Below are 14419 nucleotides of genomic sequence, written 5' to 3' on the forward strand. Positions count from 1 at the left end.
GTTAATATTCTCACTATCGATAATACTAGCAAGTTATACCGAATGATCTAGCGTATCAAAGGATACCAAATAATCTATCTGCGTGCATTAATTTTTAAAATCTCGGTTTTTTATTAAACAAATTCATAAAAACCAACTCAAGTTTTTTTTAACTCAAAAAATTGCATCTAAATAAATAAAGATTGCGATATTGATGCGACAAAAGATCTCAACTGAAAATGGACCAAAAACTTGGAGTTATTCATACCAACTGGTCTGGTATTTCTTCATACCAACTGGTCTGACAAGAGATGAAATATTTTATATCTTAACCACTAAAACTACGGGGATTTTTACATTCACTGATTTTTTTTATCACGTGATACTTGCAACAATTATTTTTTCACACCGTTAATTCTCTAATTTTTTTAATGCGTTTTTAACTTTTTTTGTTCCAGTATCGCGTTTAATTTTAATTATGTTTGAAATTCCAGAGAAAGATATTTCCATCAAAAAATTTTATCATTTTTACAAAGAGAGCTTAAGAAAACATCTTAATCTTAGAATTATTTTGAATTACAAAATAAAAAACATGTTCGTGGTCTTAATGTTTCATTTTATTTATGTTTCATATATAAAAATGCCGTATATTGTACATACGGCATTTTTACAGTTATAAATGTGTTTGCTTTCGTTTTGCGAGTTTTAAATTATCGCGCTTATAAACACAACAAACAGGTTTTTACACTGCTATTACTAAAAATCTCTCAAATAATATGACTTCATTGAAAGATTATTTGCAAACATGAAGAAGATGTTTATAGATGGCTTTCAGCGAACGGTGATAAAAGTCGTTTGCGTTTTAACAGTTACGCACTTGGTAGGCGCAGTGGAGCCTCACTCAAGCGAAACGCTTCACTAACTATCAAATTGCCACGTGATTCACATACAATTTTGTGCCCGTTTTTCTGAGAAAAAAGAGCTTTAATCTTTAACAAAAAAAAGGTTTTTAAAGTTCGAGGTTGGTTTTTTATTTGATTGTTGCTTTCGTGGGCTGTCAAAAACTTTAAAATAAGTAAATTAGGAAACAAGGTTACCAGATTTTTTTAACATTTTTCATAAATTCGTTTGATATTTAAATAAATACATAAACTGCAATGTTAATAACACAAATAATAATGACAATAATAATAATAATTTCAGCAGCTATAAATGATAAAAAGATATAAATGATATAAAAAATAATAGATGGAATATTTATTTTTTTAGAAAAAAATAGATGGAATATATTTGTAATAGTTGCAGATGATGTGGCTTTTAATTGATGGCGATCTACTGCGAAAAATTCCAAAAACCGTCTACTTTGTAGCTGCTTTAATAATATTATCAGGGATAGTCGTTTATAAAAATGGATTTATAAAATTTTTATTGTGTGACTTGGCGTTGGAAAGTTGCTCTGACCTTTACGTATTCTCGAAGTACTGCGACTGTTACGTATCTGACGGAGAAACAAGAGATGAGAGAAGATCAAATAGAATCGTTCAAAAAGCAAAAAAAATTAGCAAAATTCTAATAACATCGTTGCCCAGATCTGGATCTTCATTTCTTGGGGAAATTTTTAATAGGCAAAATAATGTTTTTTATTTTTACGAACCACTGCAAGTTTTGACTGCACTCTCTAAGATAACTTCCTTATACAATTATAAACAAGAAGCCATTAATCTACTTTCAAAATTTTCTGATTGCAATTTTGAAGAATACCAAATTTACTTTGACTTTCTATCTTATCCTGAGCTGACTAATCCTCATTTTCGATTGATGAGTCGTGTTTTATCGAAACCACCGTTTTGTACACACCAAGTTCGTCCAAATTCTACAGAAGAAGAATACAGGAAAAACTGCATGAAAATCAACGTTAAGGTACTACGCGACCATTGCAAGTCGAAACAGTTTTTTGTTATAAAAGAACTATTGCATCGTATGCCCAGAGTTTATTCACAAAGCCATTTTTCAAACTATGTGTCTTTGATTCGGGACCCAAGGGCAATAATTTGGTCAATGAAGAAGAATAAATGGGTGGAGGAGAAAGGATACTTTGCTTCTTCTGAAGAAGAAGCAATTAAGAAAGTATGTGAACTTTTTCGAAGCAACTATTTTTCAATTATAAATAACAAAAATAATAAACCAAACAAACTGCTAATATTGCGGTATGAAGATTTAGTGAAAAAACCCAAAAAGATGGTGCAAGCTTTATTCCGAGCAACAAATACTTTTATTGAGCAAGATACACTTGTATGGGCGGAAGAAAATACACACGCTAAATCTGAAGACAATTCTTCAAGTTTTTCTGTGTTGATGAGAAATGCTTCTTACTCTTTAAGCTCATGGAGGGAAAACTTAAAGTTGAGTAGCGTTATAGAGATTCAAAATAAATGTGGCGACGTCATGGAACAACTTGGTTACGTGTTATACACCTCAAAAAGTGATCTAAGAGACTTATCCAATTCGTCCTTTGTAAGCATAGGCCGTTTTAAAATGAACATTTTAACCGGCTAGTTAAGTTAATACGTCATTCTAATACGTCGTTCTAATACATTGTTCTAATACATTATTCTAATACATCGTTCTAATACATTATTCTAATACATTATTTTAATACGTCATTCGAATACATTGTTCTGAAACATTATTCTAATACAAATGCATTATTCTAATACAAATGCATTATTCGTATACATTTTTCTAATGTGTTTTTCTAAAATATTGTTCTGATGCATTGTTTAAAGTTTGCAAAATGTTTTGTTTATTTTACAAACACTTGATTGGAAACTATGAAAAAATAACCAACAAAAATGAAAAGATACCGTTTTGTTTATAAAAAATTATAGCAGCAATCACAGGATTGGTGAAAGTTGCTAATAAAAGCTTTTATTAAAAATCCATCAATTTTGAAAAGTACTTTGCATTTACTATAAAATGATGGACAACTTCTTTCTATTTAGATAATGCTAATTTCTATAAATATAAACCTCGCAATGAACGAATGAATAATGTCTTTCTAATAATGTCCTAACATCATTAGGTAACAAATGATGAGGTGATGAAACTTTTTATAGGTCAGGTAGTAGCGCCCTGCGTTTCGACCGTCCACTACTGCGAACTATCGACTACCGAGGACTATTGACAAAACTCGGTCGATATTTTTGTACTTAAAAACTATTGACACGCAATTTCGGTTGGTAATGGCTTTCATTAAAAAAGTTATCGGTAGCGGACGCTAATACGCGGTAATTAAAAAGAACCGTACGATAATTAAGTTACTTGTCAATTCTATTGACATCTCTCAGTATAACAAAGTTAATATCGGTAGTGCGCGGTAATTTTTGGTAGTCCACTTTAGAAATATCGTTTCTCAGTTATAATTAAACTTTTTCTATCATTATCAAAACAAACTCGTCTGAAGTGAAAATGCGCGAGTGTTGTGGGGATGTGTTGTGGGGCATGTGTTGTGGGGGTGTGGGGCAACATACAAATGATCTACATTTAAAAAACTACCATTACTTTTAGATGAGTAATGCTATTCTCTTATATTTTGTCTAAATTTTTTTTTGATATACAGGAAGTTGGTTGCTCGTCGGGACAAAAAAAAAAAACATGCAGATAAATGAACTGCACTTAAAGTCAATGTCAGTTTCAACTCTTTGAATTATTAAGTAGTCAAAACTGCATGACTAATTTAGATAGTAGGGTTTCGCCAAATAATAAGACTTTATGGCCAAATTGCGTGTCTGTCAAAATAAAAAATAATTGGGCAAAATTGCGTAATCTGTCAAAACTGCTTCTACGTGGGGAATTATTTTAAATTGCTCTTGAAGATTAAAATTTCTCTTTGACAAAAAAATGAGTTCAAGTTCTGAAAATAATCCTCAAGTACCTAGTACTTCTACTGCAACACTACTACCTCGTCAAACTCAAAAAACAAGGAATTCATCTTCATAATTCAGTCAACCACCTACTCCTCCTAGGAAAAGTCAAGCAGACATAAACGGTGTTAAGAGTACAGTGCTATGGACTCATTTTACGAAACTACCACTGAAGGAAGGAGAACTACACCGAATGATCTAGTGTCAACACTGTCCTAAACAAATCAAGCAAACTCACTCTTGTACAACTGGTATGAGGTCACATCTCAGTAGCTACCACAAGGACGTTGCCTTGAGGGTTGTACAAAAGAAAATTGCCTGAAAGAAAAAGGATGATATCAATATTGTTGAACTAACCAGAGTCATTGATGAATCTGATCAGTAAGAGCAACGTTGAGATGAGTTCATCAGCGTTGAAAAGAACACTCCTCTGAAGCCTAGGCCAACAAAGAAGCGTCAAGTTGAGTATACTTCTCCTGGAATAAGACCCATCTCAGCCTTTCTTCAGGTCAAGAACAGTGCTTATGACAAAAGACAGCTCGAATTTGACTAACTTGTGATTGAGTTTTTGGTAAAAAGCAATCAATCAATCACTCTGATAGATAGTGATGCCTTCAAGGACTGGCTCCAAGATCTACTTTGAAGCGCTCGACTATTTTTAGTAGATTTAAACTACCGGTTTACTATACTGGTTATGCAAATGCGGAGGTGCAGGATGACATCATTAGAACAAATCCTGGTCTTCATTAGAATTATCAAAAAGTGGCCGTCCATGATGCTGGTGCCAATGTTCTGGCTGTTATTCGGAAATCAGATTCGGACATAATCTGTGCATTGGTCACGCCTTCAACACAATCTTGAAGAACAGCATTGAGGCTATTGCAGAGCTAGAAGACGTACTGGAATAGTTTAAGGCCTTGACAACACACTTCAGTCATTCAGAAAAATCAGTTGAAGTCCTGAGACAACACTGTAATGAAATAAGCAGTAAATATAAAATATGATTGGTTAAATACTATTAACATTTAACCAATGATATTTCGTCTTTTAGCACTGTTAAATTACCAATACTAGTTAAGCTTTAAATATAACGTGAATTGCGCTGCAAATTGCAATTCACAAATTAAACTATGATGTAGTTAATAATCTAAAATTAAGTTTATCAAGTTAATTTTAGATTATTACAATGCAAAAAGTACTTAAAACAATTTAAATTTATTACAGTTCAGTATTACAAACCACAGCCTCCAGTTCAAACACGTTGGAACACTCATACAATTATAATTGGAAGTCTACTGCGTATTGAACTTTGGTACTGCGTATTTGAGCTTTGGAACAAGAGAATGGTAACAGTTTGTGGACTAGGAAAGTGCCACCAGAGCAGCTCTCAGAAAGATTCAAAAGCTCTATGATTAGTGTCTTCTGCTCTTCAAGACATATTTTATGAAGCACTAACAGCACATCTGATCATTCCAAGTCTGTTTGAAATGAAGCTTAAACTTGACCGTGTGGGAATTGTTAGAACAACAAAACTACTTACAGGCTGACCGAAGCTCTTTTACAAAAAATCGAAAAACACCTGGATTTGGAAACAACATCACTTCCAATGGATTGGATCTATTCTACCGTGGAGCTTTTCTGAAACGCGAGGGTTGTTTTGAGAAGTAGATTTCTGAGATTGTGAAAGATCATCCTCCACATGAGAAGCTTCCGAATCAAATCCGAAACGAAACTGAAACATCAAATGATATAAATGAAATTGAGGAAATAGTTCTGTACTAATTTGGTACTAATGAAGCAGTTCCCAAGACTAAATCAAGCATTGAAATCGAATTTGAAGCATTCTTTGCAATACTAAAGCCTCCCAATAATAAAGTTAATGAACCGGATTGGTTGGCTAGGCTGCTGTTGCAAATACTGTCTAAAGTGGCGATGTTAAAATTTAATAAATTTAATTTCGTTATGTGGGTGTGGTTGGTAGCATAATCTATAAAAATTAAATCAGAGAAACTGGATGTTAATTAAATTACAAATAATTATCATTTTATTGCTGTATGAAACAAATTTTGTTATTTCGGACGAACTTGAAGAGAAAAGGGAGGAACTAACGATAAAATTTTTGTTTTTTTCCTCTTTTAAAAAAAAAGTAATAAACATTTTTTTGTAAAATTTAAAAACAACAACAATAAACAAACAACAACAATAAACAAACAGAAAAAAGTGAAAGATTCAGAAATTTCTTCTGGTGAAAAAACTTGCAGCAGCAAGTTGAAGAACTGTTTCTTTTGTCAAAATGACGTCAAAACTCGTTCATAATTTTGTTAAATATCTTAACTCGTCCATAATTTTGTTAAATACAGACAAGTATTGCTGTTGTAGCCGGATTTAAATTTTTTCTTGATGGGCGTAACAATTTACCTCTGGCGTTGAGTCGATACTCACTCAGAGGTCATTGTAATACAGAAAATGTTTCTAATTAGTTCAGCAAACAAGAGCAGTGTGGTTTGGTAACTACTCCACTTTTTAATGGATTAACGTTAGCTGTTTCAACAGGCGAAACCAAAAAGTGTTCTAGCTCCAGTTCTAATTACGTAAATGATACCTAATGCTGAGACGCCGTTACAGCCATCATTTCGCGAGGTTAGAGTTATTTTGTTCTATCTGTCATTTTAAAAGTTGGGAGAAGATGAGTCATTAATTTCAGTTAGTAATAATAACTTTTAAGATACGCATTAGTTTATAAATTTTTTTCTAAATAATTTGCTTAAACATAAATTATTTAAAGCATAAGTTATTATTTCTTAAAAAATTAAAGCTAAAACTTTAAACAATTTCTACTTTTAGAAAAAATCAAACGCTTTCTCCCAACGTTATAACTTGGAGATAGAACAAAATAATTCTAACCTCGCGATTTGTATTTTCATTTAAATGTCAACGTCGTTTAATAGTCCTTTGTTGAAGTATGTCTAAAAGGAGATAAATTCTTAGGCATCTTTCACAGTTTTAAAACTAAATGGTTTCTTTAGAGTTGGCAATGGCAATTGGTTTTTCTGTTTTTAACGAATAATAACGAATAATAATCAACTTCCATACCAATCTATCAAGATAAATCAAGTTTTCTAAAGTTTATTTAAAATAGAACTATTTATGCGTTTAAAATAGAAAGCCGTTGGTGAGACAATTCTAATTTTATACATAAATTTGTTGAAACTTTTTATAAAAAAAAAAGTTTGATGATTTTAAACGAATATCAATTCTAAGCAATGTCTTAAAGAGTTTAAACAAAATAACACAAAGCCAGCGATGTATCGCCATTTTTTATTGAATCTTGCAGCTTTGTATATCTCTATGTAAAGATTAATTTCATTTATTTCAAAAGACTGATATAGAAGTTTCTTTACCATTCTTTACGTTTCGTTAAAAACCGAAAAAAAAAAAATCGAAAGTCTACTTTAGAGAAGGAAACTGATATACAAATACAACTTTGAATTTATTTAAATGATTGAATAAGCGAGGCTTTTTTTTTTTTTTTTGGCACTCCAATTGGTTTGTGTCTCGTTAAAAGTCAACTAAATATTTGAAAATTGGGTAAACGTCTATTTAAAGTTATGTTTAAAACTATTGAGATGCGTATGTTTGAAATAGCGATCAGCAAATTCTCACATTTCCGAAAACCTGAAATCCAATACTTCATTCAGGTTTTGGATTCGTCCTACATGGACAAGTAAAGGCCTACAGATCCAGAGACCCAAATCCATGTGAACCGAATTCCAAAACCCAAATCCATACCAGAATCTTACGATCCCCAAATCCATAAAAGGATTTGATTCTTTTTTTTCTTTTTTAAGAAGACAAAAAAATTATTAGTAGTTAGCAACGACGTAATGAAAACTTTAATTTATTTCGGTTTCGTTTCGAATATAATATTCGCAACCAAACCGAATCCACACCAAAACCCGAATTCGAATCTGCATAATCGATACGAATCTCTAATTATTTTTTAAAAAAATATAACTAAATAAAATTTATTTTGAAAGATTTATTCATAAACCACATATGGTATACGAATCGTATAAAACTGAACCTTCAGTTCATGTTTCCAGACACGGTCAAAAATTCTTAGTACCGAATCGGCCGGCCAAGAATTTGAAATATTAAGAAAATAAAAAGATTAATAAAAGTGTTTTCCTCCCAGGCAACTCAGTTTTCCCCGGGGGGGGGGGGGGGAGGTTTTGAAGGTTAAACCTATTAAAATACAAAAAACATTTTTCAACACAAACAACAAGTTTTTTCTATACGAAAACAGAATCTTCTCCTTACCCTCATTTGTAAAGACAGTTTATGGTTAGATTCAGGGGGTTAACATATTTTAGGTTGACATATTTTACAGATTTACATATTCAACATGAAGACTCCACGGGAAGAAACGGCAGGGTCACATTTTTTCATTTTGAGATAAATCATTATTAAACTTTTAAACCTTTATAAGTTTCGAAGTTTTAGGAAAATTTAGAAAAACTTTAAATATGCATCAAATCGTTTATTTGATTTGAATTCAAATACAAAATATGCTATTATGGTTAGTAAAGCTAGAAAGTGTAAAAAGTCGAAACTTTTCAAATGTGACCCTGCCGTTTCTTCCCGTGGAGTCTTCATATTTATTTTACACATATTTTAAGTTTTTATACAAAAGCAAAATCTTTTCTTCACCCTCATTTGTAAAGTTGGTGCAAATGATCAGTTTTATATTTAGATTAAGTGGGTTTTTTTTAACATGTTGGAGCAATTCAAATAACAATGTTCATATATTCAGAAGTAGATGCAGGTGGGACAAATGCCAGCAGAAAAGTATGAAAAATATTGAATTTTAATGGTTGTAAATATGCAAACTATTATCATTTTAATTTTTGATTTATCAATCGACCGTTTAACTAAATTTAGGTAAAAAAAAGTCCTCTTTTCGTAAAATTGCTTCTAACGAAAAGTTTTCGAACTTATTTAATATTATCTGAATATTTTATGTTTGCTATTTGGGAGCCTACTCATTTTTTAACATTAATTACCTGTAATTTTTACCTGCAACTTTTTGAAGTTTACAAGTTAGCCTCTAATTAAATACTATAGTTGTAAAAGTGTTTAGCAGAGATATACCGATCCTGTTTTTTTGCCTAGCAACGAACCCGAACGTTCGGTCATGAGTTTTAGCAAAACTTCGAACAATCTGGCTGCCGAACTTTTGGAATTTCAAACTTTGTTTTGAAATTTTTTGGTGAAGTGAAAGTTTAAGACGTTTGATTCAACCAAAGTTTCGAAACTTAATGATTTCGACAGATAATCTAAAGAGTTTTGATTGATTTATGTTTCAAGGTTTATTTCTGGAGATTTGATTAAAACTATTTAGAATTACTGTTTATCTTAGCAACACTATAGCAACCACAAACACATATTTTATTATAATATGAAGCAGATTTGTAAGTTGTTTTTTCTACTATTAATTAACTGGTCTTTTTATGGGGTAAAGAAATAAAGGAAAATAAAGACGTTGCTATGGTTGCATAATGTGGATTGGCAAAAAAACAACCCTGAACTCCAGGAACGCGCCGAATGTTCCGATAAATAGCCGAACTTTCAGCGCGTCCAAATGTGTATATTGCTGTTTGTGTGAAATATGTTTATAGCTCAAAATAAAAAAGTATAAGTAAGTTGTTAAGCATTAAAAGTAAAAAAATATGTAAAAAACGTTAGGAATACATTTTCAAGGTAAATAACATCCCCCTCCTCCCTACCTTTAGGAAAATCCATTTCTCTCCCTCTCCCTCTCCCTCTCCCTCTCCCTCCCCTCCCCCTTCCTCTCCCCCCCCCCCCCCTTTTACTAGTACATAGATAATCCATACTCTTCTCAATATATCAAGCTGGCCTCTAACAAAATTAGTTGCCACCAGTGCACCTTCCCCCTCTCTTTACGCAAATACACACTGACATCTCATGAATTACCTATAAATAAAATGCGCAGTCTTTTATTCAGATTACAACTGCTCTTTACAGTCTTTTTTTACTTTCTTTATCTTTTACCGTTTTTCTTTCTCAAATGGTTCGCAACTGATTTACAAACGGTTATTTGTTTAATTAAAGTTCGTTTACTTAAGGTATCTTTCGACAATACTCGATTTTTCGATGATGAAGGAAATCTTTTTTTTTTCTTTCACAGTCACTTATCATCTAAATGATTTTGTAATACTTCGAGTTACACAAAGTTTATTGCAAAGCTTTTATATTTATTGCGAGACTTTTTATTTGGTGTTTTGATAAAACACCAAATTTCCGCCATTTTCTCTCTTGAGCTTTCAATTTCACTTTCACATGCTTCAAATCGTGTTTTTTAAATATTATTTTAGAACCGCATTAACGAAATTTTCATACATCGCATTTCTAAGATTTATCTTAGAATCTATGGTAACTACTTTATGATAAGCTTTTAATTTTTATTTAGCGTAAATTTTTTTTTGAATTTTTTTGAAAGGAACTCTAAGGCTTTGAAAAGCTAAATTTAAAGTAACTAAACGTGATCAAGCGAGACACTTGTAAATAAAATCATTGAAGCATAAACAAACAAACCAGATTTTCTGTTGAACTTTGTTAATTAGTACCAGATCGGCAGCACAAAGAAAAATGTTACTTTTATGGAGGAGGGATCAAAGTTTTTGGCAGCTGTTATCAGCTCTGCAACTTTTGTTTTTGATTTTAGTAACGTTATGAGTATTCCCTTACGGAAATGCATTTCTTTGAAAAAATAATCATCAGCGGGCTGCTGGCTTTTCACATAACAGCTCAAATAATTATACTGCCTTATAGCAACGAACTGGAAGAAGATGCTTTAGAGACAAAATTAAAAAATTCGCATTCTGCCACAACTCTAGTGAACAAATCTTTTGTAGAAAACTTGTTGACGAGTTTAAAAGGTGAAACGTCACAGAGAAAAGAACTTTTAACTAAGGAACCATCTTTTTTACAAAATAAAACTGTTGGTAAAGCGAATAAAGCAAACTTCCAAAAGTTTCAAAGTCAAAATGTTACTGAAGAAAGGGGTTTAAAGATATCTAATTTTTCACGTTTCTACCAATCAAAAGCAAATAACTTTCTGCAGTTCCACCAACCAAAATCAACCAAAGGTACGCGGTCCAAAGTTCATGAACTGAAAAATGAAAATGTTCGATTTGTTCAAGAAAGAGGGGTTAAAAAAAATTTTTTAGAAAATGCAATAAGCAATCAACCTCTTATTGAAGAAATATCATCTACTGATAGCCGGCGTGGTACACTAACCGATGATATAATAAAGCAAAAAGTTGCAAGGGCCAAAAACATTTTAAAATTAAGAAACATGCAGCATACAAACTCTGCAATGATTCAGCTACATAACCTAGATTCCTTGAGCAACCCGATGAAATTAGAGGCTGAAGATAGCTCTGCAAAAGACTCCATAGAAAAGAATGAAAATAAGGATGAGGTACCAAAGCAAAATGAAACTACTAATGACGTAACAAAAACTGTTCCTACATACGAGCTAGCTTCTAGCTTATTAGTTCCACCTTTGAGTACAACTCCAGTACCACTTATTGTTAAAACAACTGTACAACCATCATTAATCAATTTTGTTTCCCAAGACTATGGAAATGTTTTAGTTAGTAGCCCAAAGAATATAACCGAAATTACCCCACAAACGGAGGCTGAATTGAATGATCCGTCCATTCATTTAGTGGACATTTTGCAAAAAGACGTTTTAAGTTCATGGGTTTACAAAGACTACATTAAAAGTCCAGCTGATCTAATGCTCGACCAAGGCCTAATTAATCGTGCAAAAATAAGTGTTAGTACGGGAAAAAGATTGCGACATATTTTTGAAAAAGCGCTATCTGGTAAAGAAATCCATGTAGCGCTTATAACGAGTGCAGTCACTCGAGCTTTTGCAAGTGATCCAGCTAGTCAAAAGTGGCTTTACCCTAATGCATTAATAGACTGGTGGCAAAAAACAATAACACCTAGCACAAACTCCTCCATGCTTTACAAAGATGTTTCTTTAACTGGAGTAGGTCGAGATTACTTTTCTCGGTGTCTAAAAAGTCATTTACCTGATAATGGGGATACCAACCTTGTTCTATGGGAGCTCTCTGGAAGTGATTATAAACCACATGGAAAAATAAAACCTTTAGATGCAATATCTTTAGAGCGGCTTTTGAGGAACACTTTAAGTTTTCGATCTCACCCGGATCTGATTATCCTTAACTTCTTCCGAGGAAACAACATGAACCACAGTGCTTATTGCAAAGAGCTGGACGAAGAGAGTGAAACTCGTTTAGCCAACCATTACGACTGTACGGCATTAAGTTGGAGTAAATCTGTTTGCCCATATCTTACCGATGACGAAGAAGGTTTCTCATTTTCGTATTTGTTTTCAAGAGATAAAATTCACCCGAGTATTATAGGACATGCGCAAATGGCGTACATTCTGATAGATTACATAAGAGATGAGTTTTTGAGCTTTTTGCGTGATCCTAAACCGGTAACTAATTCGTTTTCTTTGCCCACAGCTATATTTTCACAGGTTTTTCGGCCTTTGTGTTTTACCACCCTGAAAACTATCAATGCAGTTATAAGTGGAGATAGCAACGACTTACCAGTTATATTCATATCGCCTGATTCGAAAGATGAAGCTATACATAGATCACAGATTTCAAACTTTTCAAACGCTATAATACCAACGATAATGCGCTTTACAATTCCAGATGATCCTCCAGAAGATAGTTATAGAAAAATCGGAATGTTAGCTTCATTTTCAAAGCCTTTAAAAACTGTTGCAAGATTAGACGATAGACCATTTGTTCCTCTTCAAATAGAAGATCACGCTTCAGGAAAAATAATAGAAATAAATCCTGCAGTACATTTAAGCAAAGGAGCACACATGTTGAGAGTTTGGTCTTTAGATAAAAACTTTAAAATTTTAGCACTCACATTAGATTCTATTCATAAGTCAAAATGTTCAAACGACAATGATCCTGGGTATGATTCTGGATGCTGGTAAAATTAAATTTATTCTGAAAAACTTTAAACTAATCATTTTTGATTTTTATAGGTGTAAATATGTAAAAATATAGTTTTGTATTCAAACTGTGTTTTTTTCGTAATGTAAATATAACTTTAATCCCAAAGTTTAAAAGTTTATTATAGAATACGCTAGTAAACCTCAAAAGTAAAGTTAAAAAAAACTTCAGTAGAAAGTTAAGATTCTGTTTACTGAAACTTAGAAAATTTTAAAATTTTATGAAATTTTACAAAATTTTGCAGAAATTGGTTGTTAAAAGTTGAAAAAATCACTTTTTAGGCATAGATTACTTATCTTATCTCCTAATTATTATTTTTTATCTCCTTCATTAACTTTTATTCCTCTGTAAAACTTTTTTCTGCAAAACAACCGTGAGGTTATGAAATCTTCTTCAAAGTGTGAATTATAAAAATATTTCTAATACTATTTTAAACGATGGGAATTTAAGTGATTGTCTAAATAGTAGTAAAAATAAAAAAGATTGGTCCTCAAAAATAAAAGTGTTTATTACAAAACACAAGAAGCGATTCGTATTTGAACACTAATAGACTGACTGGGACCAAAGTACTTTAAAAACAGTTATGTTTGGGTTTCTCTGTTTGTTTGACCTTGTGGAACCAAATATTGATACTGATAAAAAAATTTATACTCAGCAAACAACAATTTTTTCAAAAAATATATATTACGGATGCATTATTTGTTGCTAGTTTTTCATTTTTCTGGAAAATTTCCGTAGATGAAAAATAACCTTTAAAAAATATTTTCTCCGGAAATTTAGAGGATTTCTTTCTGAGTGTGATTTATTAACAATGGCTTTTGATAATCAAAAACCGAAAAAAAAAAAAAAAAAGAAAGAGAAAGAGAGGAAATTATGATTCTCTGATGAAGCATTTAAGTTTCAAAAAAAAATTAACGACAAATGAAAAAGTGCAACTATATCATCTTCAAATAGAGCATAAATGAAATCTCTACAAAAAGGCAGAAAATTTTCGGCTAAATCAACATTAGGAGCTATTTCTTATTATTTCTCTTCTAAGGTGAGTAGTGTTCTAGTGTTATTAGTGTTCTAGAGCTTTATTAAATCTACTCAGGACCGAACTGAGTACATGTTGTCTTCAACTTATCAGAACCAAAAATAAAGTTGCAACCAATTTGTAACACCCGTAAAAATATCATTTAGTAATTCTGCTGAGTTCTGTAGACAGTTATCAATTGATATTCGAATTAAATTGTTATTAGCTTCCAGTTTAGTTGTAATAGCTTCCAGCAACTTTGTGAACTGATGAACTTAAATGAATTGGATTTAAAAATTAAATGATTTGGTGGAATCTACCCAAGTTTATAGCGATAAAATATTTTGAGTAATTACGTAATCCACAAAAGAAGTTTGACCAAGAAACAAACCAAGGATTAAACTCAA

The 14419-nt window shown here is 31.9% G+C and overlaps 2 protein-coding genes across 3 annotated transcripts; both read left to right on the top strand.

Annotated features, from left to right (window-relative positions):
- Window positions 1–850: 850 nt before the first annotated feature.
- Window positions 851–2838, top strand: LOC149889347 (carbohydrate sulfotransferase 3-like). Of its 2 annotated transcripts, none has more exons than XM_090085314.1 (2): window positions 851–1000; window positions 1249–2838. In XM_090085314.1, the coding sequence occupies exon 2, from the start codon at window positions 1285–1287 to the stop codon at window positions 2533–2535; it is 1251 nt and encodes a 416-aa protein (XP_089941440.1). In that variant the 5' UTR covers window positions 851–1000; window positions 1249–1284; the 3' UTR covers window positions 2536–2838. The 2 variants fall into 2 exon arrangements, with proteins under 2 accessions (XP_089941440.1, XP_089941439.1); XM_090085313.1 differs by having other exon boundaries at window positions 969–1071.
- Window positions 2839–10524: 7686 nt separating this feature from the next.
- Window positions 10525–13064, top strand: LOC145183420 (uncharacterized). The gene has a single exon (XM_080058762.2). The coding sequence runs from the start codon at window positions 10675–10677 to the stop codon at window positions 12976–12978; it is 2304 nt and encodes a 767-aa protein (XP_079914888.2). The 5' UTR covers window positions 10525–10674; the 3' UTR covers window positions 12979–13064.
- Window positions 13065–14419: the final 1355 nt, after the last annotated feature.

Source organism: Hydra viridissima, unplaced genomic scaffold (genome assembly GCF_058129835.1).
Source record: "Hydra viridissima isolate aposymbiotic clone 2 unplaced genomic scaffold, HvirCarnegie_v1 scaffold_4, whole genome shotgun sequence".
Lineage (NCBI taxonomy): Eukaryota > Metazoa > Cnidaria > Hydrozoa > Anthoathecata > Hydridae > Hydra > Hydra viridissima.